The sequence below is a fragment of the Bombus vosnesenskii genome, unplaced genomic scaffold (genome assembly GCF_011952255.1).
Source record: "Bombus vosnesenskii isolate JDL3184/JDL3185 unplaced genomic scaffold, Bvos_JDL3184-5_v1.1 scf7180000013304, whole genome shotgun sequence".
Classification (NCBI taxonomy): Eukaryota; Metazoa; Arthropoda; class Insecta; order Hymenoptera; family Apidae; genus Bombus; species Bombus vosnesenskii.
In genome coordinates, this window is record NW_022882953.1 from 215,563 (window position 1) to 242,804 (window position 27,242).

General features: G+C 40.2%; 1 protein-coding gene across 4 annotated transcripts in view; it reads right to left on the reverse strand.

Annotated features, from left to right (window-relative positions):
- LOC117234277 (paired box protein Pax-6) overlaps window positions 1-24,714 on the reverse strand; it is a 49,272-nt gene extending 24,558 nt beyond the window's left edge. The window contains exons 1-4 of one of the 4 annotated variants that reach the window (XM_033495329.1): window positions 24,007-24,714; window positions 15,106-15,412; window positions 2,338-2,590; window positions 1,926-2,106 (exon numbers count right to left, since the gene is read on the reverse strand). In XM_033495329.1, coding sequence (XP_033351220.1) covers window positions 1,926-2,106; window positions 2,338-2,590; window positions 15,106-15,118 — 447 coding nt within the window. In that variant the 5' untranslated portion in view covers window positions 15,119-15,412; window positions 24,007-24,714. The remainder of the gene's footprint in view (window positions 1-1,925; window positions 2,107-2,337; window positions 2,591-15,105; window positions 15,413-24,006) is intronic. The other 3 variants (XM_033495331.1, XM_033495328.1, XM_033495330.1) reach the window with 3 other exon arrangements.
- Window positions 24,715-27,242: the final 2,528 nt, after the last annotated feature.

Below are 27,242 nucleotides of genomic sequence, written 5' to 3' on the forward strand. Positions count from 1 at the left end.
AATATTTCACAAAACTGATCGACCGATCAAAATGGTAACACACATACACACACACACAATATCGAGATTTCCTCACTCTCAATATATATTCCCTCTACCGTCAACGATTCGACAGACAACAGACAATTCCATCACGAACCTGTTCTTCTGCCAGCACCCTGTACGCTACACCTACAAAACCAGGCTGTGTGATCATTATAACGATCCCAGCATTAAAAGCTGAAACAACGTTTCGCGTGTTCGATCGAACCAGATTCCTTTCCCGAATATTGTCGTCGGATAAGCATCGGCAGAAGAGAACGGGTCTCTGTGTGTAACCACGCTGATTGATCACCATCCCCTTCACTAGGTGAACGAGGCAAAGCTCTGTTCCCAAAGAACCGATAGAAACGAACGGTTCCTTCGCGAGCCGACGGATAACGACTCGTACGCGTGCCGTCCCCCTCGGTATTCCTGACAGACACCCGGAATCGTAAGGGGATGGTCGAGGGAAACGGCGGTTCTTTTCGAAAGAAGACCTCTCCTAGAGGAAAGACACGACTTTTCGAAATATTCCTCGTCACGACAGATCGAACGTGCTGGGGATACATCGAATAAGAGGAGAAATGGTTTCAGAGCTCAGGTTCCCAATTTTTGGATCGTATCTTTTAAACGTATCGCGAAGTTTGATAGGTGAAGATTTTTAATGTCATTTAAATATTAAACCAAAAATTATATATCTTTCTTCTATGCATTTTCTTTATCATACTACAAAAGATCCTTTTGCTTTTACATTTGGGCAAGGAGTTGCGGTTTGTCTGACTATCATAGAAGGAGATCGCCAATTTGTTCGGAATGTCGCTACCGATATTTTTTTAGTATTTAATTAACACGTTGGCTGTCGTGAGCAGCACAACATGACGGAGAATTCACTGCGGATTATCCATCGCGGTAACCAACGTGTTAAATGTTACATTTGAAATTATGCGAAAGAAGGTTGGGAAACACTGTTTCAGGGGATTGCGGAGAAGACCATGGAATATCGATATTCGCGAGGGTGGGAAGGATGTTTGGAAGACGGACCGAGGATTCTTGGGAAGAAGAGGGGAAACGACTAGCAGGACCAGAGGGTGGACAATACCGAGGCCCGCGTAATGGACCGATTACCCCTCCCAACCGATCGTATTGACGAGACTTTGATTAGGGTCGAGTGGCCAGATCCGACGGGTAAGTACCGACCCGGCTGCGCACCCTGATAAACCGCCGCCACCATACAAAGCAACTCCGTGTCTAAGCGAATGAGCATCCCGTTGCTGGATCTCCCCACGCGAACGCTTGGAACGCGACTCCTGCCCCCGGAGTCATTGCGCTTTTCTTTCTCTGCTGGAATTGGCAGCGGTGCACGGTCATTTGCTAATTGCGCGTTGGAATGAGAGTGGAATAAAAGTGGAATGCTGGTGCGTTTGAGAGCACCGATGGAATGACTTTCGATGAAGTTGCCCAAGTGTTTGTACGTGAGTTGGTTCAAAGCCGAGAGTTTTGAGTTTGAAGAGCAAAGGAAAGAAGAATTTGAAGCCTGTTGCCACTGATTGCACTTGTTTATCGGTCATGCCGAGCAAGCGTTTCTCAGATTGATTTGGATTTCTGCGGATACATCGAAGTTATATTTGAAATATTATTTCCAGATTATTTGAGATAGTTCAAGGTTTCTGAATGTTTCGGAATAATCTGTATGTTGAGATAAATACTTGCATGATATTTCTTATTAATTGTTACATGTATTAAGTAATAGTTTCATGTAAGACATTTTGTAACAGGTTCCTTAGAAAATTTCGGAAATTTTTTTGACCTGTGACTTTTTCTTAAATCGCGTCAGGCTATGCTTGAAGTGAATCTTAAGATATTTTCAAGCGAAACCACTGTATCCACAAATATTTTGTACTTACGCTTGGAATGTTGTCGTTGTTGCAAACACCTTCCTGCAGCAGTCGATCACGGATCTCCCAGGCAAAAATCGACGGGCATTCTCGTTTGTAGTCGGCAATTTTGTTCACCACTGGTGTGGTCGCTACGCGTGGCTTGCTACCACCGATTGCACGTGGTTTGATCGAACCAGTCTCGTAATACCTAAAGAGCAAATCAATTTCTTGAAAAAATAATTAAAATATTTATTCATCTAAGTTATAATAAAGAAAAGAGGACAATAATAAAATACAAAATAAAAAAGAGTCGGTCTCTTTCGAAATTATAAGATTCCTAGCCAATTCAGAATTACTTTAATCTTTTGACAATCATACGAATGTTATATCAAAGTTTCTCGAAGTCTTTCGTCCTGAACGATGATCCCCCATGACTGACCTGCCGAGGATCTTGGAAACGCATCCATTGCTGACTTGCAGTATGCGCGAGATGTCGCAGGGCCTAGCACCACTGTGGGCCAGTTCGACGATCTTCTGCCTTGTCGAGTCTGGTAATGGTCGGCCGTTGACGTAAACACCGCCAAGCTGGTTAACCCCGCTGTGTCCTGCAGCCGAGCACCCAAATATTGAGTTCTGTCCGACCATAGAACCCCCGCCAATACCCGCACCACCCCCGTGCATCAAGTCCTCCTCTGTGAATCAAAACGCGCGCAATGTGTATTCTGTCACTTAGCCAGAGTGTCTGGTTGGATAAACACCAACCCATATGTATCCACGCGTACGCATCGTCCACGTTCTTATTAGTCTGATTGCACCGCATGCATCGTCATCAACATCGTCGTGGACATACATAGGCGATGACGAACCGCGTGCTACTGATAATCACCACATTGTCGATTCAGTTCTCGATATAATGCGGCTACTAACGTCATGGATTGAAGATCAGAAATTCGATTTTCCACTGAACGATTAATTCCTTTCACACGACCAAATATCGATGCGTAGCGGATCTTGTTTTTTTGGAAAGAGGAGGGGGGGGAGGAATAGAATTGATATTGATGAAAGAGGATTTCTAATAAACGTTTAATACCTGTGATTCGAAAATTAATGTTTTGTTGATAATTAATATCTTTTTTTTTCATCAAATTTTGAAATAGTCGTTCTGTGGAACGGGTTAAAGTGGTTAAAATACAGTAGCGTGCAGAATATATTTTTATTTAAATTTCCTAAAAAGAGATATGCAATGGTATATAGGAAAGGTAAGAATATATCTCGATTATAAAATGACACAGACAAAAATGCATGTATTCTTCTGCGTGTTATTCCGTAGTTAATGTTTCTGGAGACGTAGAATCATGGCGCTTGAAACTGCCTGGAAGATACAGTTGGACCGCAGAAGGTTAATCCTCGTACGTGTACTGTTCCAGAATAATATATGGCGTATACGCCATGTGATCGTTAAAATGGAACGCAGAACTACAAATAACAGTAACGTTGAATTTGTTGTAAATCGTGTAACAATTTGCATAAGATAAACGCAAATATTCGCGACTTTTAATAATTACAATGCCCATAGAACGCGAGTCAATTGTAGACGATGAATATTTGAAAAAAAAAAGGAGCGCCATTGTTAATTTCGTTACGCAACACAGTCGGAACGATTGTAACTGCCTACAATTGCGGAGGTACAATTCCAAACACTAAAGAGTACACTGGCAATATTTGCATTGGTTAATCGATGAAAATAGCCGAAACCACAATTAACTCGTTTTTCGATGACACGCGTTCGTAAAAATCAATAGACTTTTGTTAAATTTAACAAGATAAACGACTGCAAATAATCAGGCCATTCGCGCACGTACCTCGGCGATTTATCAAAATATATTTTCAAAAATAAAACGGTAAAAATGAATTTATAAAAGGACGGGTAAAAAGAACAGGAGACAAAGGCTAGCATTGAAGGACGTTAACATTCCCACCACCAAAGAATCTGTATTTAATAATAACTCTGTGTTATTACGGTGAATGCGCGTTTTAATAAACCACCGTTGCGATGAATGCGTCAAATCGTGCATACCATTAATAATTTTTTAAATATATAATTGGGCCTAAAATGAAGGAACGCAGTAGGAATAACATGACGAACGATTGCAAATGATCAGACTATTCACGCGCGGTACTTCCACCATTAAACAAGATGTATTTTCAAAAACAAAATAATAAAAAGGAATTTAAAAAAGAGAACGCTGTAAAACACAAGAAAGAACAACGTTATTTCGCGTTGCCATTAGCAGGAAAACGAAACGATTTGAACGAAGCGCCACCCTCGAAGGACGTTAACGTTAACGTTCCCTCCGCCAAAGAGTCTACATGGTTTTACAGGGCACGAAGAAACACAACGGGGTGGACGTGCAAAGTGGGCCTTTTGCTCTTTTGTCGCCGACCTTTCTCTAAATTTACGTGCTAACGCCGACAGCGTGCGAAGAATAAGGGCGGAACGAACCTTGCAGCCGTGACTACGGGGTGCACACGGCTGGGCGCAGGGACTACAGCGCGGCTGCCGTACTTGGCATTGCTGCTCGCGCTAAATGCATCTTGCAATTAACGAATTTAATTAATCTCCTGCTTTTGCGCGGCGCAAAACGACAAGAAATAGTTGAAACGCAATTTGAATGGTTTGCCGTGGCGCTGCGGCACCGTATGAAACCACTTTGTGTGTAACGTCGCAGGCACACCACGCGTTCTCATCAGCCTTTCCCCGGCATCACGAGAGGGCCGAAATTCCACGCGTTTCGTGCTTATTTCACGCTCAAAGTGGGCGTGTTTCCGCCTCTACAACTATCTGTCACTTTTCCTTCCTCGAATACCCTGCCGCTTCGCGATATTATATTACTGCAAACACAATGCCGGAAATATCGCGATTTCTTTTTATTTTTGAAAGAACTGGCAAAAGACGGCTACAAAGGTACTCGTTTGCTGTTCTCTCGTTTTTTTTATATACATTTTCCTGGTAGAATTGAATTAATGATAAATTTCAAGGGTAAAGGCACGGAACTTGAAGGAAATAAATATTATTTTCGACTAATTTCTGTTAATACCTGAACGAATGCATTGTATATAGTACTGTGTCGTGTGACGGTACGAATCATTCTTGGCTAAGCATTTAGATAATTTGAAATCGATCGTTCTCTGTTTTCTCCACTTAGCTGTTTATCATGACGAAGTTACTAAATTAGACGTTTGATAAAGTACTTAATATCGCTAAATTTAAACTCTTATCATATGCACGCTATCGAAAGTTGTCTTTATATCGAACGTAACTTTCAAAAGTGAAACTCGTCAAAAAACACACACATAATCGTACGGATTCATGAAATAAAATCGCTAAGGCTTAGTTTATTAATCGTTATCTCGGGACCTTATCTGAACGTATGTCTTTAAGGGGCAAGGCAAACGAGAACTTTGCATAAAAAAAATGGAGATATGTTAATGGATAATAGGCATTTCTACAGGGTACTTTGATGACAGCACTGAAAGCGATGGTGGACTTTGAATGGAGGCGCAATGTCTATTCAATTATGCATGCTGCGTAAAAGAAACGATAACGACATAACGTTAAGACTTTTTTCTTGATCCGATTAAAATGACGGCTATCCTTCGAAAACCCCGCTTCACCTTGCGACCACTCGATGAATATTCATTCGGTAACCACGCGAATACCCACGTATGTAAGTGTATTTACAAACGACACGCACTATTTTTCGATGCGTGTAACGCAAAAATCACGGGAAACATTTCCTGGCACATCACACGCCATATTCTAACATAACACTGGGTCTGAACATTCGTGCCTGTTACCGACTATCTAATCATACAGAGTTCTTTCATTCAGCGAGAAAGAAGATTATCTCTCGCAAAGGAACACATTCTTCTTTATGCCAGCAAGATGTTGCCATATAAACCGTTACTGTTACGCGATCGGTTCGCGCATCAAACTGCCTTTGCCTCGCACGATAAATAATTTAATGATGGGCACAACGCACGGTCTAAGAAATCCTCTCCAAGCCTCCTATAGAAATCTATCTTAGACAATCATCAACATGTTTTTTTTTCTCCTAACGTCCTCGGAAATACATATATTGAAAATCACGACCTAGGAAATCGAGCAAAACTCAAGATTGTTCCATCGATATGGTTGCCCGATCCCCTCGCGGGGGCCGCTGCTTTTACTGTGAAACTCGTGTGTCGTAAAAATAAACGGTTGGGGGCATCGAAATCCCGACGTCGCGTCGCGTCGCCGCGAGAACACGCCGTCGTCTCCGCTTTGTGGGACGACACAAACCCGCCGCTGGTTTTTCACCAGTTTTAATTCATTACAAAGAGGGTGTGACTCGGACGCATACATACACGACGAAAGAGAAACCGGCTGGAGGAACGCACAAAGTAGAAGGCTTTCTCTTTCCCTCTACTAGCTCCGCTCCTATCCTTTCCTCCTTGTTTCTCTCTCGTCTCGCGCGAGGAGAGCGAATCGTCCGTAGCACAGCGGCACCGACGACCCGTGCACACGCCGTCCGCACACATTCTTTATATATAATTTCGCGTTAATCTACGCGACGACCAGCGCAAAAGCGAGTCATGCCGCAAAGTGAGGCAAAAAGGTTCCACTTGGCTGAGCGTGAAACGGGACACAGATTAAATCCCATCCTGCCGGCGCACGACGTCGCGGCACCCTTCCTCTCCGTCCAACCACCCCCTCTCAACTACAGCCCCTCCGTCGCCTCCCTACCTTCCGTTCCTCTCACCCTCCCTTCTCTCTCTCTCTCTCTCTCTCTCTCGCCGCGACCGACCTCCCTCGCCAAACAACCCCTAAACCTACCGTTCCTAACGCTACCGCCCTAGACAAGAGGGGTGGGAGGAGTGAAAATTCTGCCATTTCGTTCTGTTTAAGCGTGGAAATACTTGTGTGAGTCTGCTGTTTGTAGCGTATAAATACTGTCTTCGCAACGATTAATACAATTTCCACTCGTTTTGCACCTCGGAATATCTTGTAATAGCGCTTCGTTTGAGTCTATGGAACTTTGATATGTTAAGAGTTGGAGCAAGTAGTTGTAAGATGCAGATAAGATACGCGAGATTGGTACGATTTTGCAATGATGACACTATGCGATTTTTTTTTTACGCTATTTGTTTTTTTTTTAGAGAGTGTTACGCGAGTATGTATACATATACATGTATATACGCGATTCAGTTAGCAAGGATAGAAAGCAAATGTACATATAGTGTGAGCACTGTGAAATCAGAAAAATGTTGCACGCCTCGTTTGTGTCGTACCTATCTGTGGAGCAACTTGTATATACTTGTTTTGGTTTTAGCTCTGTTAATCTTGGAATTTTCAAGCGCAACATTATCGTACTAATGTAGTAGTAGATTACATATTTTCGTGATATTTTTTTTATGATACTTTCGTCAGAAAAAATAAGCTGATTTATAATTCAGTTTTTAGAAGACAAGCAAGCTGAATTACGTAATTAAAATAGCGCTAATACATGGCAAAAAACTGTATGTGAATTTCAATTCGTACTTCACTCAACTATGCTCTACGATTGAAATACACGTGTATCAGGATAAAATATTAGCTAACCATAAATGACTAATAATTAAACCATACCTCAATCGCAAACATACCTCATCTCGTTAGCTCCTTTACCCAAACTATAAATTCTCCTGCTAAAAACGAGCTGTATCCAAAAAATAGTCGCGTTATAGAGAGTACACGCAATTCACATTTTACTAGTGCGCCCGTGTACGGGCTAGAACGCAGGGCAAGTAATAATCAGTGGCATACAGAAGGCGTTATCTCTCTACCATGCATTTGCGAGTGCTTCAACGATATCTACGTTCCACTTACGACATTCTTTATTTGCGAGACTAACGCGAGACTAACGATAGCTTGTAAACCGTCGCGTCGTGTAACTCCGTTTCGCATCTAATAATGTTCACTAACGCTGCAGAGAGAGACTATGGCGAATTAGCAAATTTCCAGCGGGTTAACAGCGGCGAATGTATATATGCACACTCGTAAACAATGCGATACTAAACGATATATTACTCCGTGAGAAACGGGAAAGTAAGCAGCAAATGGCTGGAAAGAAACACGATTGATCGTTATCCCATAATAGAAACAAAACAGGCCAGCGAACCGGTTAATACGCCACTTCAATTCCCAGCGATGACGGGAACTTTACGTCAGGATGCTTGTTTAATGGAACGCAATAATATTACGCGCGTAATTAGCCAGTGCGTTTTCGAGTGGCATCCTTTCGAACGTTAAGAGTTTTCATGACCGGTTCGTTCCATGTCGTAGACCGCACAGAGAGTTCGACACGGCGATATTTCCGACATGAAGTGCCACCATTCTCGTTAAAATCATGTAAACTCCTCGAGCCAGCGACCAATCTCTAGAAAAAGTTATCGAGCACTCCGAGATGCTCCGTTCGTTTAATGAATTGGAAGACTCTTGTTCTTGTCAGGTTTCGTTTTATTACGTTCGATATTGCAATCCGAGTGTTGTTGATATAACCGTCGTCAATGTAGTATTTTAAGCTGAAAATGTTTTAATGATATACCCACACAGTTATATATATACACACGCATATCTTATGCATTCTAAAAGTTAATGTTCAAGTTAGCGGTATTACATTGTTCGAATTAAATACTTTTACATAAGAACACAGCAGGTAAAGTTTCATAGAGTTCATTTAGTACTAGAAATAGCGCAAGAAATTCAAATAAATTTTGAAGAACTATAAACGAATTTCATTTAGCACAATCCTTTAGCCGCATATAAATATTTTTAGTTAAACATTTACACAAACTTTTATATCTCAGTTCCAAAACTAGTGCTTTTCAGCTGGGAGGCTTTCTACGCAAATAAGAAACTTGAATAGCAAACCTCGTCTACCCACCATGGCAGAATTCCTATACGATTAACACGTTTCCGCGTCAACGAAACCTTCAAGATCAGATAACAGAATTTCCCCCTTTTTCCATCGCATTCATGCACCGTGCTAGAAAAACGTGCTGTTGCCCCGAGAGAATCGCCCTTCCGTGGCTTAATAACGTTCAAAGACGTAACAAGCGGTAATCCCATTAAGCGCGAAGAATATCCCGCGTGCGCGCACGTTCCGCTGGAAATACATATTTTCTTTTCATTCATGCATGTCACTGGCGTCAATGACGGAAGAGGAGAATAAGTAGCGCGAGAAAACCGGCGGTATGATACGTTTTATTTAGTCCAAAAGAGAGGTAACACTCGTTAAACGTTATTATCACGTTGTCGGAATGAAGGATTGAAAGCGCGAGAGGAGAGAAACGAAGAGAAGAGAGGGCTCGCTCTGACAACTTGCTGGAAGCGTTATTCGGGCTAAATCCACGCCACGAGGAAGCAAGAGTTTCATCTGAGCGCGTCCTACCGCGACATCAAAGATGGCGTGCGAAGCATACATACTGTAATGAGTTGAATCGCGGGCAGAGAGAGATGCTCTACCTGTCCTCCTTACTCTAATGGGCTTAAAACGTACTCCATCTCGCTCGAGGTTCCTCCTCTGACGAATTCATTAAGGGCCAGTATTAAGAAGCAGCGTTGAATTAGCGAAAGCAACGCCATCCTAACGGCGTATACTCATTACCACGCGTCTTATTATTAAAGCCGCGAGGCATCGGATCTTCGTCGGTTTTCACCACCAACAGAAACCACGGAAACGCGCGCCCCCGCCCGCCGACATGGCATCGAAGTTAGTAGTCGGGTGATTACACTCGCGCGTTCCTTAATTATAATTGCGAAGTCGCTGGTAATGTAATTGGTATTTAAATGCGCGCCGGGTAATTTAAAGTCGCTGACGTACCTCTGTTTTCCCTTTAGTTGTCCTTTCCCTTTGCTTTTCTTTTCGATTTTGCTCTTGCCAAGTTGTTATATAGTTTGAGAGGCGTTAAAGGGTTCCGTTTTTCTCACCACTTTTAATTATCTATGTATAATGCTAATGGATATTTTGTTCATCAATTGGTTGATTTAAATATTGAATCTGTAAATACGAAGATTATACGTTGCTAAATATATGTATGCAAAAATTATTGAATAATAAATATTAAATATTTAATCCGAAATATATCTTTCAAATTACGTATTTAATATTACAAAATTAACATTAAATACGGAGTTTGTATGATAGGAGGGTTATTCAAAATGATTTTACGTATAATTGTTCTACTAATGAAGAACCACACAAGACAAACTTGATTGTTACTCGTTACAATACAGCTTCAGAACCAACAACGTTGCAGAATTGTTCTTCTCAAAAATTGTTCTCTCAGTCGTCTCAACTCGAAACTCAATTTCTTCGACTCACCATTATCCGACATCAGAAAATAACAAAACAAGTATGCAGTACAGTCTGTCTATATAATGTAACAATTACCCAATTTCTTTTCTCTTCAACTAACTTTTCAATCATTCGAATTTTCTAAAATAAGCATACATACTCGAATATGTTACTTTATTTACGTTTATTGACGATGCATTTACGTCAATTTCAAATTCTTAAATTTCCAAACATTCAAATATTCAATTATCCAAATATTCAAATCGTCATTGTTAGTACGCAACTTTTATACATCCATTCCATTTCTTGGACTTCGACGGGTCCAACACTATGCTATTCTACTTAATTACTATATTGTTACACTGATCCCCTCTAACTTACTTATGGAAATTACTTAGTTCCTAATTCCTACTCAGACCAACATTTTATGATATTTTCCTATGCAAACAAAATTCCACTCATAAAGGGTAAACCAGTCGATTCTTCGCACAATAGGAGAACTGACCAAAGACCCGGAAGGAAAACTGTTCCATCAATGGGGCTGTAGCATAAATTATGAAACTAACAGGAAATCTGGAGATGCATTACGAGCGATATCCTATTGCCTGGGCATGGATAATCCCGCGCCCTCGACATTTATTGCCCCTCGAAAAGCCAGCGCAGGTAATCTCCACAGCTTCGGCTGGCACGCGAGCCGACCGGCACACGAGCGCCCATAACCATTAACAAATCTTGTAACCTAGCACGAAATAAAGTGCTCTCGTGAATCGGCCGTTTGATTCCAATAGCTACGGGGGCTGCTTTTATGGAAGCAAGGAGAGATAGATGAAGGGGAAACACCGAGCCAAAGAACGAAGAGGAGACGATAGAAAATCGTACAAGAAAGGACGGTGGTTGTGTGCATGTTCGTATGTGTATGCGTCCGCGCAAGCTCGTGCCGCAAGGGTATTGTAGTTGTAGGTCTCCTCTCGCGACTCTCTCCGATGCTCGAATGGTGCTCACACCACCACCCGAAGGGGAGAGAACTCTTCTGTGCTCGAACTCGGGTATTATGATCGTCGAACGTAATACGATCCGACCAAACTTCGGATAAACATACACGCCCCTGGTACAAACGGCCTGACCTGAGACCTGCCGCGCGAATCAATTTTAACGGACTGAAACTGAAGGGAATTTACCAGATTGATGCGTGGTTCTAGGTTTCGGGGTGGTGGAAAAACTGTTGTTTGCTTGTAGAAAAAGCTACAATTTTGGGGGCGGGGTTTGAAGATTTATTTTAGCTAGGTTGAGTATGGCAAATTGATTTTTTAGTCCTGCGGTTTTTCTTTTTGATAGTTTGTATAAAATCATAAGAGGGTAGTATATGTCATATCAAGTATTTTTAATCACTGAAAAAGGTGGAAGTAGTGTAAGGATAACATGAATATTTAAGAAAACCTAATCGAGGAAAGAAATGTAAGTTATCGATAATACAAAAATTGAACATTAAATATACATGTAGATTGTAATTGAAAGTATGCTTGCGCATTTTCGTCGACATTTGTAAACAGAAAATACATAGCAACTAATTAAACTTCAATTAAATACACAATCGTATTTTAAATTTAAAAAATATCAAGCAAGATATGGAATCAGAACTAAAAATCGCGTCAAAAATCAATACAATGGAAAACGATTCGCGCCCTGAAGAACGCACGAATTAATCTGACCAACGTCGTGCACCGATTTGTAGCAAACAGAGGAGAGGAGCACGCACACAGACAGAACGCGAAACGAACGTTCACAAAGGAGAGACAAATTGGCGGTGTAGGCGCTCCGGTTATTAAAGCCAACGCCTGACCCAGCCTGACCCGAAGCAATACACCCCGATTGTGCCGAGTGTTGTAGTCGGATAGGAGGGGAAAGTCGGCTAGCACCGAATCGGCAGAAGCTTTTTAGGTAAAAGGCGCCACCCTTCGAGCGTCGAGTTCTCCGTTGAAGGGGCTGTTGGCCCGACAGAAGCCAAGGAAAGGCGTGTCGGGTTACCGGCTAACCCCGGGGGTAACCGCGAGCCCCACCTAAGCCCATAAGCGTACACGTATTTGCGCACCCCTTCGTATAACTCATTGCGAAGGTCACAAATTTCGCCCCGAAGGCTGCGGTGCGATCCGAACCACCTATGTGATCCTACGGGCCCACCCAGAAACATCGGCCAACCGTTAGCGGAAAGGTAACAAGATGTAAATTGAGACGCGTTTAGAAAGGATACACTGTTAATTAGGGTACTCCATGTTGCATTAAAGTAAAATAATATATGGTAAAGCTTTGCGGTTGCAGGAATGCTTGAGGATCGAGGATTTCTTAACACTAAAACTACCACATAAGTCAAATTGACTGGTTTTACAATTTTATTTTAAAATTCCTACTTCGTGTTATATCTTTTCTTCCACAATGATGTAATGACTTTCGTAACGATAACTAATAGAATAATAAAATGAATTTTATTTTGTTTTTTATGTATTCAAACTTAAAATAATTTTGTATCAAGGCTACTTATACCAATACCAGTCAAAGTGACTGGTACCTGTCAAAGTGTAAAAGGGTCCTGCTTTTTGTTTATCGAACCCCAATTAACCAGTTTCCTCGTTTTGTACAATTTCCCACATGTTTTTTAAATTGTTACCGCGTATCATTCAATATGATGATATCAGGTATCAGGAAAATTCCGGATCGATCGCTAGATCGCTAGATGCTAACACTAGAAATACCACACCAGTCAAAACGACTGGTTCTACAATTTTATAAATGTGTTAATGATGGATTAATAATACCAAAAATGTACGACATAACATGGAATTCCTTCTGTAAAAAAGTAACAGGTCTATAAATATAAAAATATTCTACTATTGCGTATTTTTTAAAGACCAGTCATTTTCACTGGTTTTGGTAGAATAGCTTTGTGTTCACTAACGGTAGTTCTAATGTTAAGTATTCAGAATTAGCGACAGTTTAGGATATTTATTGTAGCGAGTACGATTGGAGTTGTACAAAGAAATTGGTTGGAATAAACAATACATTTTTGATAAGTTACGATTGGACTAACATCAGAATTACTTGCACCTAATGAATATTAAATTAACTTCATTGAAAATATTGATTTTTTCTTATGACATATTTTTACACAACCGGGTATCCCATTTTCAATTGCATAAAAATTTGCAACATAACTCAAATACACAAACATCCATCTAATTATACAGACTCAACTATTCCATAAGTTAATTGAAATATTAAATCGTATGCATTTTATCATCAAGAGTCTTGTTCATAGCAAAAATTCAGAAATCTGGTATAAAAATAAGGGGACCTATCTAGGTGGTCAAGTAGATCGAAACATCCAGAGAAGAGCTCGTGTTCGTCGGCATTTTGTATCAGAGCGAGGCTCAGAACTGATTCAAGGAACCGGGCCCTCGCGTCCCGGTTGGAGACAACTCGAAATCCATCCCGAAGATACGACCATCGTTCAACCCGACTGTGTATCGATAAAAAAGAAGAAAAGGAAATAAAATATCCCCGTGTCTCGGGTTTCACGGTACACGGTACAAAGTTGACGCTAACGATCGCTGACAATACGAAAGGCGACCGACGCTCGACCGCATTGTAACGGCCTTCTATTAGCACAGTCAACGAGATACAAGAGCCGGATCGTCCAGATACCGCATCTGAATGACAGATAATCGGCCACCTTTCAGTTTTCTGAGTCTCGTGATTTCCACTCTTTTTCTTATTCCTGCACGAAGAAGAACTTGTCTTCTTAACAGGTTTGAGAGACGTTCGTTACCCTTTTTTTCTATGGAATTTTATTGTTGTTACTAAATAATATGTCAATAAAACGTCATGTTGGTAAAGAAGAAAATAGTAATGTGGTAAAAATAAAAAATTGCTTTGAAATACGTGAAAGTTTGATTAACATAGCTTGTAAGGAAAACCAAATAAAGAGAAGAAAAAACTAAACTCTCAATTCATCGAAGCACAGATTACAATCGAACACTTTGGCGCCGGGATGTTGCGCAACGGTAATTCCATCTGTGGTGAATGAGTTTTGTAATATTTATAAATAGACGTGTATAAAATGACAATAGTGCATTTGTAAAACTTTCGTAATTAAAATTTGTTTTGGAACGGTTACGCATTAAAAATTGTTATACCACAGTAAAAGCAATATGTATGCTTTACGATTGACCTTAACTACTTGTCTTATAACATCGACCAGCCCACGCGATAGGAATTATATTTTAAATGTCAAAAACAGTTGTATTGAGTTTTAACTTTAATTTAATAAATTACGCGCTTTCAAATGACTGACTTTAGACTCTAATTAATATAATAACCAAAAATCTTGCAAGACAAAGAATTAACAGTCCATCGCTTACGCTTAATTCACCGCTCACACGCAAAATGACAAAACGAAAAACACAGCATCCAAAGCTAACTCAACTTATAAACCATAAAATTCAATAATCAATCGACGCTAGATACATAATAGATCGATCTCCTTAATTTTGCCCATACTTCAAAAAAACATAATCGGCAAATCAATAATAATATATAATATTATATAATGTGTAGTATACATACACATATAATAACAATTGATCATATTACATATCAATACAATAAATGAATATCAGGTTTACATTTCCCTAATTCTGCCCACAATACAAAGGAACACAACCCCGCATAAAAAAAGATGATAAAAAATATCAGGCAAAAAAAAGTTAACAAAAGCCCGAGAACTTTCGGGTCGTGGTGTTTTTAGCCGCGTAAATAAACAAGCTCGTTTGACCAACCTTTGTGTGGCATCTTCCAGAAGGGCGGTTCGGGGGTGGGCGAGCAAGGGTTAGCCACCCCCGCGCCCAACAGGGTTCTTGCCGCGTGCAGCGCCGCCGCCGCCGCTTCCCTGCTCCGCGCTGCCGTAGCACTTGGCGGGTAATCCGAAGCGCTGTCACTTCCGGCGATGCCGCCACCGCCACCGCCGCCTCCGCAAGGACGAAGGTGCAGGTTCAGCCGACCGCCGCCGACCGTTCCACCGCCTCCACCGCCTCCTCCGCCGCCGCCTCCGCCACCGCCGCCACCTCCGGCCACGCTAACACAGTGCTGAAAGGGAGAAATCAACGATTTCTTACGTCTACCATTGATTAATTGGTCGCGGATAAACGTTTGAGAATCGTTGACAGTAATATTTGAAAGAAGAGACATTTACATCGTGATTAAGAAGTTTTGTATAAGAGTTATTTAAGCCTTTAGAGTTTCTGAGGCAGATACTCTACACAGCAATAGGTCATGCGACACTTTGGATGAGATTTATATATCGTGTGTGTGTGTGTGTTTTCCTTAAGGCGCTAGATTTTCACAGATTTTGTTACATTTTTGTTTAATATTTGAAAATGTGATTGAGAATTTGTATGTAAAATTTATTCAAGAATCTCTTGTAACTTTGGATAAGATATCGTGCGACGCAATATCGTTCATGCAACGCTTTAGATAAAATACGCATAACGAAACGTATAAATAAAAGTATGAATGAGTTTTATCGTAGCAGTTGTGCGTTGAGTGGTTACAATACATTATTTTACAAAAATGTCCTGCACTTCTAGTTCTATTTATGAAATTCATATTACATACTATCTAACTGGAGGGTCATTTACGATTACGTTACCAAAATGTAGACAATTACGTACGCGAAAGACGCACGAAAGTCATTTAAAGAATAATATTTCAAATTTTGGCAAAGAGAACAGGAAAATCGGATATATATGCAAACCACGCTGAATGAAAAACAGATTAACTTCGATCGACGATAACGTAGTATCAGAAGCAAGACTATTATCGAATATTAGTTTATTCGATAGTACAAATCAATAACACAAAAAATTGTTGAATACGGTTATCTGACATTGAAATTTACAACGTGATCGAGAAAAAGCATTCGAAAATAAAATTCGACACTATTGTGTCAGCGGTATAGCTAACACTATACCATATTTTATCTACTTTACTTTCATAAACTTCCATCGAATACTGAAAGCATTTTTACTCTATGTATATTTACGCGTTGTTAATGAGAATTTGTAATAAAGAGGCACTCTATGCAGGAACTACTAAAAATGGCAAAAATTACGTGGAAAATAAGAAAAATAGCGATCGCGCCGCAATCTTATAACATCAACGACAACAGGAAGTCACAAGGACATAGAAGGCTAATGCATAAGATTTACAAGCGAGAGCTTGCACGCCGGCGTTTCACAGAAACAACCTGGTGTTTATTCATACTAAACGAAGCACATGCTTCCGCCTTCGAGATTCTACTCCAACGTGAGCACGCTGCTTTTCATACATGTTTCTTGTTTCACTTTTTGTTCTAAATAAAGCAAACCAACTTCATTATAGCGTACAATGTTTTTTGCCATTCATATATATAAGTATATAGTTAAAAAATATGTATATATTCAAATTTGAAATACTACAAAATTAACTCCTTATCATACAAAGTTCACGGGGAAAAGCATTATAAGTATATTTTTGTCCATTTTCTAATTTTAATGATACTTTGTGATCAAAGGATTGTAATATGCTATATAATTATATACTTTATAATATACTATAATTTTAGTATAGATTAATTTTTTAAAAGTAAATAAAAGCTAATAAGTTGAAGTCGTGTTAAATTGAAGTTCAAACATCCAATAAATAGAGAATCTTGGCAACATGGGATTGATTGACAACGTATGTATAGAATTTTAAAATTCTTTTCCCTAAAAAACAGGAAATATATATTTCTCCCTGTAGCTGTTACATTTATGATTAACTTCTTTTCTAACAAATTTGTCGAATGAAATTTTGCTGATTTCAACAAGAAAACATTTCTTCTTCAAAACTCGCCATAAAATTAACTCGATACAGAATAGTTCTTTTCAAATCTCGAGTAATATCCCGCTTCATGACTTCTCCTATATTTTCAATAGGGAAAAAGCAAACGCTGCGAACCGTGTTTCGCTTAAATTTCGCTTTCACGGAGGCTCACACCGTGGCAGCACGAGTCGACGAATGTCTCGCGTTTCCTACTGACGACTTTCGTTAAAGCTTAATTTCGACTCGAAGCTGACGGTTAAGCGGACCGTTGGAAACACAAGAATTACGTGTCAAGTGGCCCCCGATGGATTAAACGCGGATGGAGAACGTTAACGTTTGAACAGACTTCTTTTTCTTCTCTTTTACGCCAGTAAAAGCCTGATTTTAAACGAGCATTCGCAATTTACCGTCGCCGAGTGCAGAAACAGGCAAAGAAGCGTATTTCCTCGGACCGTTCACACTCTTACACTTTAAATAGTCCGATCCGTTGAGATGCTTAGTTTGAATGTGAACACGGACGCGCGAACTCGTGTCGACATCCAGTGAAAAGCTGAAATAATTTCTTAACCTCGCGATGTTTCTCCAACAATGGCGTTGTTAGCCAAGCGGACGAACGTGAAATGTTGGTTATTACAAAACGCCGGTGGAATTTCTGACACTTCTGTCGACGAGACTTTCCGTTGGCATAAATTAATTAAAACCAGGATGTTGCGTACTGATTAAGTAGAAGATGATTGCTGTGTATTGTGCGATTTCAAGGCCTCGGAAGGGTGAGAGTACCGTGTTTGACAATTGTGTCAACGATCATTAAGAAAGGAAAGATACCTTAACAGAAGGAAGTTAATGAACTAGAGATATTGACAATCAGGAGAAATATACGTTTATTTTTATGTACCTTCATTCATACATTCATTGTCGTATAGAGTGTATCTAACGTAAGAGGTTGTAATAATGACGATACTATTGTGTTGTATACTAATGAGTTGTAGAATTTTCATTTCTGACCTGAAGATCTAATACAAAAAAAAATTGCCGCAGGTATTTCGTGAACTCGTATATTATTAAATTCGTTCGTTAAGGATTGATAATAATTGGCTATCAATAAACAAATTACTCGAAGCATTCCTGTTGAAGAAAGATGAATGAAATATGCGAAAATAATTTTAACAAATTTGCATTTCTTTTAATCTCACAAATTTGTTAACCTAAGCCAAAATCGACATAAACACCACCTACCCTTCCTCCAGTAAATCGTATCAGATTTATAAACTAAAAAATCCACAGTATTCAGGAAACGCAACAAAAATGTCTGGTCGTAAATCTGTCGGATTGATAATCGCGATACATTAAAAGCGCACGTGTGAAACATTCGAAGAGAAAAAAAGTCAAATTTCGCCGGGCGACGGGCCGGGGTTTCGCGTAAAGGCAGATCAATGTTTCCGCATGAAACACATCGAGCCGACTATCAAAAATAACCGGCCGATATTGTTGCGAGCGATTTCATAAGCCAACGGTAAATCACGAGAACTCGATTTGATCTCTGTACTTCTGCACGCTCTTTCACGTGCCCTTCCACGCATACAAAACAGCGGCCGCTTCAAAGAACATAATTCAGGGGATTATCGCACGCGCGCGAAACGGGACAAATATTGGCACCGTCAAAACTGGTTCGCCGAAAGCAAATTTCAAAGTGTACCAGAAAATAAATAACGCTGTGGTGAATAATAAACATCGCGGTGTCGACGGTAAATTTTTCCATTTTTCCAAGCTTGATTACGCCGCGCATAAATTTATCGTTCGTCGCTCTCTACCGTTGTTTCGAAATTGCGATCGAAAAGCGGATCAAAAACACACGCGACGCGTTGTATTTTGCGTACGAAAAAAATTTTACTCGTTACAACGTCAGTTGCTATGTGAACATTATTTCTGATTGTTAGATTCTAATTGTTTATTTGAGATTCTCATTCCCATCATCATCGTGTTTATGTATGTGTTTGTAAGAGACACTCGCTGCGATATGAGAAAACATCAAATGTCGTTACTAGATGTCACTACATTCTACAAACCATTTTTGCTTTACATAACTGCTGTTTTATCATGTGAAGAATCTAGATTAGAATGATCACTTTGATTAAGAAAATCATGCATATCTTATAACACTTATATTACTTTTATTCATTTACAATGTTCTACTAAACTAATAGCAACAAATAATCGCCTAAATTAATGTACATATATAATGATATAACATATCCTATACGAACTACACAAAAAAATCAAAAGACTAAAACAAACAGATACCTTTTTCTGTGGATAAAAAAGAAATTATTTGTCAAGATAAACCAGCATTCTCTGATCATATACATAGCTATTAAAGCAGCCCTAGTAGAAAACTAAGTATATCGCGAAACCAGATCTGCAGAATTACATTCTAGCCCATTTACAACGCTAACAAAACGTCGCATGATGCACAGTTCAAACGTGATCAGCGTGTGTTGACGCACGAAATCGTTTGTTCCGCTGAAAGCAAGAAGAGCTTTTACTATCGACCGTGTAATTTAACTCTTGCACAGCCGAGATGGTTGCGGTCAGCACAGTGTTTACATCGTCGGTAATATGCTCTTTGGCGATCGGGACAGCTCGTCCGAAGGCGAGTTTACAACGTGCGACGCGGACGCACACCTACGCGTATTCCACCGTCGCTTTCGTTCATCACGGTTAATCACGTCGCGGTTACGATAAGTGTTAATTATGGTTTTCGGTCCGCTTCGTAGATCATTAGCTCCTTTCATCTGCATCGCGGGAACGTCACGACGAAGGGGGTCACTGGTCGGTTATAGACGACGATCCGGCTCGATCAAAATGTGCAAGCTGTACACCGACATCGACTGATTATAGGTTACAACGCATTGTATCGCGCTAAACACCACATTTACTTCAAATACCCAGCGCGACTATCAGATTATGAAACGTAATACGGTACTATTTATCGCGTTCATTGCTCCTGCTATTGAAACTTTGTTCAGCAGAAACCACCAATCCAAAATCCACGAATTAAGAGTAATATATCGTTGACTCTCCTCTATTCCTGTATTATCTCATGATTTTAAATCGCAGATAATTGAAATTAAATATATTAATAACGAATTCGTTAATATATCTTCAGTTTAAAAAAAAAAAGGAAGAAATTAATCGACACAGAGATACATACCTACATAAATGTATTATTCGATGAGCCAGAATGCACCCGGTATAGTGTGTGTTAAGTATAAGCGTGTTTAAATTCTCACAGAAATTAAATCTGCACAAAATTTACTAATTATGTACTCGGTTTCTTGGGTCTCCTACGTCGCGTGTTTAGAAGAGTCTGCGACACATTAAATTACTTCGTTTCGTTAGCCAGTCAGTCTGAGACACTTTACGCGAAAAATTACCACGGGGTAAGGTTTCGTCGCTTTCTCGCAACGGGACGAAAAAACAAGTTTCAAAGCGACGGGTCCAACGCGTAACGACATCCTCGACGCTCGATTTACAATTAAATACAGGCGGGCGCACGCTTTTCCTTTCAGCGAAAACGACTTCCGGTGAAAAATATTTCGCGATTTTGTGGCCTCGTTAACGAGAGATCGTTAAATGCAAAGAGGATTTTTGTACATTAACCTAATGCCTGACAATTTTCGGTTCAGGACGCACAGTAAATAAACATGAAATTACGATGCCTCTGTTCGAGGACCGTCGGACGCGGAATGCGAAGGAAAGCGAGAAAACGAGCCGCAACTACTCTCGTTAGAAGCATACGACCCACGGCTAACTTCGTGCGGTACTGAACATCACATCTCTCCGACAGGTTGCATCTCGTTAGGCGGAATGAACGATAACTTCGAGACGATGCACTGATGGCACGCAAAACAACACTTCCCACGCGCATAATAGACCGTGCTAAAGACCTTCAACGCATTGCAAATTATAAGAAGATAAAAACTAAACTGTCATTATACGCGTGCTGATTTCTCATGGTGATTTTCACGATATGTATTAGGCAAATTGTAAAATCCAATATGTTGTATACTTTCTTTTCTTTTCTGTTACTAATTTTCAATGCCGCTTCAGCGCAAATGTGGTTATTAGTGAAGATGATGATGATCAAAAATATTATAGGAATTTTGTTGTAGAACATCGTGAGTTTCAGAAAGAAACTAAAAATTTGTTTTCTCTCAATAAGATTTTCATTTACGGCTTCCCCAATCTGAAAACTAAACTTTGTATATCCTGTATATCCTAATATAACTTTGTATATATGTTGATGGGTCATATTTAAAAATTAGATTGCGGTTAGGTTCCTTTGATTTTTTCTACACGCTAAGCCGTTAGTAGCCACAATTTGTAAAGAGAAGAAAGGTGCATAGAATTAGTAAATGATTTGGATCGGTAAATTTCCTGCGACAGGCCGGTTGTCTCTTCAGCCTGGAGCGGTTCAAGTACAACAAAGGGCTTTACGTGAAATCTCAGAGGTAGACGAAAGCGTTTCTTTGTCGAGCACTCGAAAGCAACGAGGGGACATCTGTTATTTTCCGAGATTGTATCACTTTCAATGAGCGCGCGCGATGTTTCTTTTTTCCCCACCTCTGCAGCTCGCTCGCAGACGAGTCGGCGTTCGTGTAAAAATAATAAAGGCGGACAGGTGTTCGCCGTGTCCGCGCGCCATCGTGGCCCGCGATCCCTAATTCCGTCGACGATGGCATAAATTATTCATAAAGGGAAAATTTGTTTTATTCGTTCGAAATATACTAGCACGTTCGCGCACGCGGTTCCGAAATTTTGAAAGTATAATGAGATGAAAATATCAACGGCGGAAGCTCAATCAACGCGAAACGGCGCCGTACGGAAATTCCAACCTGCCATCGTCGTTCCGTCGTTCTACAATTGATTTAACAGCGTGTTGTTCTTCGAAAGATATCTCTCGCGAAACGAAGGAAGATCCATTTTCAAGATATGAAACGGTCGTTTGCTATTCGCAATACGACGAAGGTTTATTCTTTGATAATTACTAGACTTCATTTTGATACTTGATATAGTCGGCAAATTCTTCAATTTATCTTATCTAAATCACTTTATCAATAACAATCAGAGTAGATGTGCTTTACTTATTTGACATGTAACATCGTTTCAAATTCATCTATACATTTATTACGTACAGACTTCTACCACATAATCTAGAATTCATTATAATTAGAAAATATCATATTTAATCTTTAATTCTTTGCTACTTCAGACATTTAACCAAGCTTCTTATCAATGTTGTAACATAAAAAAAAATTGTAGTTTTTCAACAACGATTTTGGTGAAGAACTTTATAGTGTCCCGCCTCGTTTATCTTAATTTCAACGAATCACAGCGGATAACCTTAATTTCCTCGATTTCACGTGAAAAAGGTAATTTGGATGCTCGGTAAATTTTCGCCGGCAAATAACAAAGCGTAGCGGCTGCATTATTTAATCCCTCGAACGGTATAAACCCGATGCAATTCACTTTCAATTGACAGCGTTTTTTCCGCGATCACAATAAGCTACAGGAGTGTTAACAGCGCTATTGTGGCTCGCGCAATTTGTGGCTAAGCGTTATGCCGTCGGCATTTCAAGTTATTACGTCTATTCTGGTTTATTACAGTTTCTCATGGGCGAATCTACGCGAAAAAATTTAGTCCATTGACGATTCGGAACGAGCAATCAGTTTCATTGGCTCAAGGCGTAAAATAAGGTATAGTATCACTTGCGGCTATAGCAGTTGCAAAGCACGTTACTTAAAGGATTTACTGCTCACAGAAATGCACTTCGTTTTACAAACTCGGATCGACTGTTTGGTATTTTCGTAAATTATTAGCTTACGTTTCATCTGTGTTTTTTTATAGAAAATATATCGCAGGATATAGTGAATAATTAGCGAGCTTGTAATTGACGGTAAATTGATAAGAAAAAGTTGCACAACGTTAACGAATGACTTCTGTATATAAAAATATTTGGCTCTGTTGCTTTTAGAAACGCATAAAATATAAAACAACTTTTATAGTGATGATCGCAAGATTGTATTAATGTAAGTGGTTTAACGTAAAGCTTTGTTACAAAGAAATTTATCATAAAGATAATATGAGAGAAAATCAGTGCTACTTGAATTTAATAAAAATATGAAAAAATGTGAAAGAAAAGTAAAAGCACTTTGTATTTTTTAGATATACAATATTATTAACGCTATTTTCCATCCTTGCAACTGAAATACTTTCACAATTAACTATTTAACAACCTAGTAACGAATCCGTCGGCAATCACCGATACAAAACTTTAAAGATGTAATTTTGCGAAATAAATAACGTTTTATAACTTTTCACTATAAAATAGCAAAAGAATGCCATATCATTCAATTTCTATGTGATAATGTTTACAGGAGAGGAAATTCTTACAAGATATCATTGACCGCCGGATCCTGATAACCGACAAGTTTCATACCATACGTGAATTTTTAAATTTCGCGCCTATTTCCAGTTAAATTGAAGAAGACGCAAAAGCAGTTGTAAATGTAACTTGCTTTAGGATCAGCCGTTATAAGTGCTTGATAATTAACATCAGGCAAACCTACTTTTACATTCTTAAATATTAGGAAGTACATGAAATTTACATAAAAGAGATAGGAAATCATACCACGGCTTAATTATGCATATGCATATGCACTGTAACTTCGCGCGTTCTAACCTGTGTCTTCCAATAACGTATAATCATCTCTATGAAAATTTACATTCACGACTGACACATCGAAATTTATCGAACGATTAAAACTAATAAACGTACCGTGTCGAGAATGGCCGTGGTCAGGCCGGATCCAGTCACCAGCTAAAAGCACAATCCGCAGCTACGTGTCTCCGCGGGATGTTCACAACACTTTTTGAACGCAGCTCGACCAGCGGAACTATTCGAGCGGCTCGATTCGCCACGACTTCGAAAACAGACGAATCTCGCTGTACGTATCGTAGATCTTCTTGGAAACGGTCTCACTGATCACTGAGAATTGCACAGTTTAAAACGGAAGTGGCGCGAAATGCTCGTAACGGAATTCACCACTGCAGCTTAGCTGCGAATCGATCTAAAACGAAGATTGCCTCCTGTGTTGCAAATCGGCACAGGGAAAATCGACAACCACGGAACGACAACGACGACGACAATGACGATGAACGATTCGTCGTTCACAGAAACACGAACGAGACCCGTGGTCTGCGATCGGAGACGAGGTTCGACGGAACGTGATAGAATGACCGCGTCGCGAGAACAACGTTGCTCTCTACCATCGGCAACGACTATTTCGGTATTTTCGGGCGGGCGAGTCTCGTATACTGTGTTTATCGGTCGTTATCGCGGCAAGCTGACCAAGGAAAACTAGAAGAGGACAATTGAACGTGAGCGTCGGTGAAGAGGAAAGAAACACGTGCAACTCGAAAACAGGGGTGCAGTGACGCGTCACTGCTGCGGTGCGCGGCGCCCGATTGACCATCAGAGTCTGCCTTCCTTCATGCGAAGATCCCTGCCGCACGATTTCGGCACCCCCACCCCTCACGCTCAACACACTCCCAACCGTACGATCTCCCTCTCTATCGGGCTGTCTTCTCTTTCCTTCTTCGTTTCTCTTTCTAACAGCAGGCTCAGCTAGCCCGACGAGGTTCCTGCGCTGCCGGGCAAAGTCGCCGAAGCCGAGGTGGCTGCGAGACCGACCAGCGTCCCGTTTCGCCTGAGCGTGTCTATGGGTGGAGCTAGCGACACGCTGGCGTGGTCGTGTCTCGTTTTCTCGTACATCCGACATTCCCCGTTTGCACCGATGCCGTTACAGTGGGGGAAATCGAACAAGCAACATCGTGCGACGTCGCAACGTTCTCGAGCCTTCACCAGCCAGTATTCGTGCCACACAGCCGCTTTCAACGACGAGGATGTTGGAAATGGGCGGCGCTTCGTGGAGGTGGCGCCCTTTGTCGTTGGACCGCGCCACAGGACGCCATTGTCTGTTTGGCGGCGCAGCACCGCGCGGCGTGCGCGACGCACGTCGACGCCCGGCGTCGCGACGCCACTCTTGCACGCAACGCCGTCGCGGCCGTCGTCATCCTCCTGCCTCTTTTCTCTCTGCCTTCAGCTAGCCGCCCGAATTTCTGCGCCGAGAGGTAAGTCGACGATCCGTACGTATGCGCGTGTGTTTGTGCGTCGTTTACATGTTAGTCCTATACAGGTATGTGTGCATATGTGTGAGTTGTGTGCGCGCACGGACGTGAGGATGCGTGAACGAGATTCTCGTATGAACGTGTGTCGCAATTTGCTACTTTATTGCTCCTTTTCCTCCACCCTTCTTTTTTTTCTCGTGTCTCTTTCCTGCCATACATTTTCCTGTCTGTATAACCGTCTTGTACTGTTTACCCCGTCTTCCAACATAGACAAACATTATTCTTTATGTACACCGCTTTTCACAAATATTCGTTACACATTGTTTCTTTTATACATTGCACGAACACATGTGGACTAGAGTTTTTTAACGTAAAGGCAACGCGAGGAAGTTTCTTAAACTGGAACTGGTGTCATTCGGAAGTATGCGAGACTGAACAATGTCAGTCTTCGACTGCCACCTATGCACACATGCTTGTACTCGCAAGTTTCCTATCTTCCTCTAATTTCCTACTTCGTGGAATACTGCGTTACAGTTAACCTATTGTACCATCAATATGTGTATTTTACGCATACGTATACCAAAGATTCGTCCATCAAAGAGAAACATTTTAATTTCCTACGTACGTACATTGCACTGCTTTCTTTTATCTCAAACAGTTTCTCTGTATGACAATAATTATTCTGTACTACTGATACTTTGTATAAATCGCCTAACCTATGTAAGTACTTACTGTATCATCCACATTGTATATACTTAATTACATAAGACGTGAACTTCAGATCGTGTCACAAGAAGGCAGCATACACGCGAAATAATTGTTCGGACACGTTCGATCGTATCGCGAAGTCGACATCGTTTTGCCCTAGAACAGGTGACTCCAATTACGGTCCAATTACCTGTGCGTTTAATTCTCGTCCGACGCGACGGTTGAGGCGTTAATTCGAGAGCGTGTACTTCGCAAAAAAAAGGACAAAAGAAAAGAAAAAGAAGCAAGAGAGAGAATCGTTACCAATGACAAGCAACGTGTTAACACCCATACCAAGTATAATGGATCACGACAGAGTGTCGCACATGCATTTCGGATATAAATCTCCAACGATTGTTCCTTCCATTCGGCGACGTACTCGACGCATGAAAAGAAAAAGAGAAAAAACAAACGACTCCTATGGTCGTTAATTATTTTCGAGCGCGAGAGATGCATTCTCGTGCGTGTCCCGATTTTTCCTACCAATCATCGTTTCTCGTTTCGACGTTATTCAATGCCGGATGAATGGCCGATTTAATATTAATTATTGTTTATAATGAACAGCATTTTTTCGTGTCACCTCCTCCATCTTCGTTAGTCTGTTGATCTAATTGAATATTTATAATTGTTTACGTTTCGAGCATGACCATGCTTCTCTCTGCGTTCGTCGGATGATAGATATTAAAGTATTCTAATTATACAGAAAGGACAATATAATGAGATATATTGTATTATGCGTATACTGTTATTTTTATTATCTGATAACCACCGAATAATATTGTAGTAAAATTTAATGACAAAATGAAAATACATATGTACTATGTACATAGGTAACTACTATAGTGGTATGCAAGACTTTGGGTAGACAGATTTTTCACTTTATATTCGAAAAGATATATTTTAAAAAACTTTAATTTATATCATATGTCTATGTAACAATACTTTATTTATCGTACTATTTTCTTATATCCAATACTATTTAAATTATTATTATTATCGTCCCAATATTAGTTAACATTCTTCCAGACATTGTTCTTGAAATATGTACGTATAAAGTGAGAAATCTATCTAGCCAGAAAATCTTACACACCATTGTATATATCGTTACGAAAATAAAAATTTAGCAAGGAAAGAAAG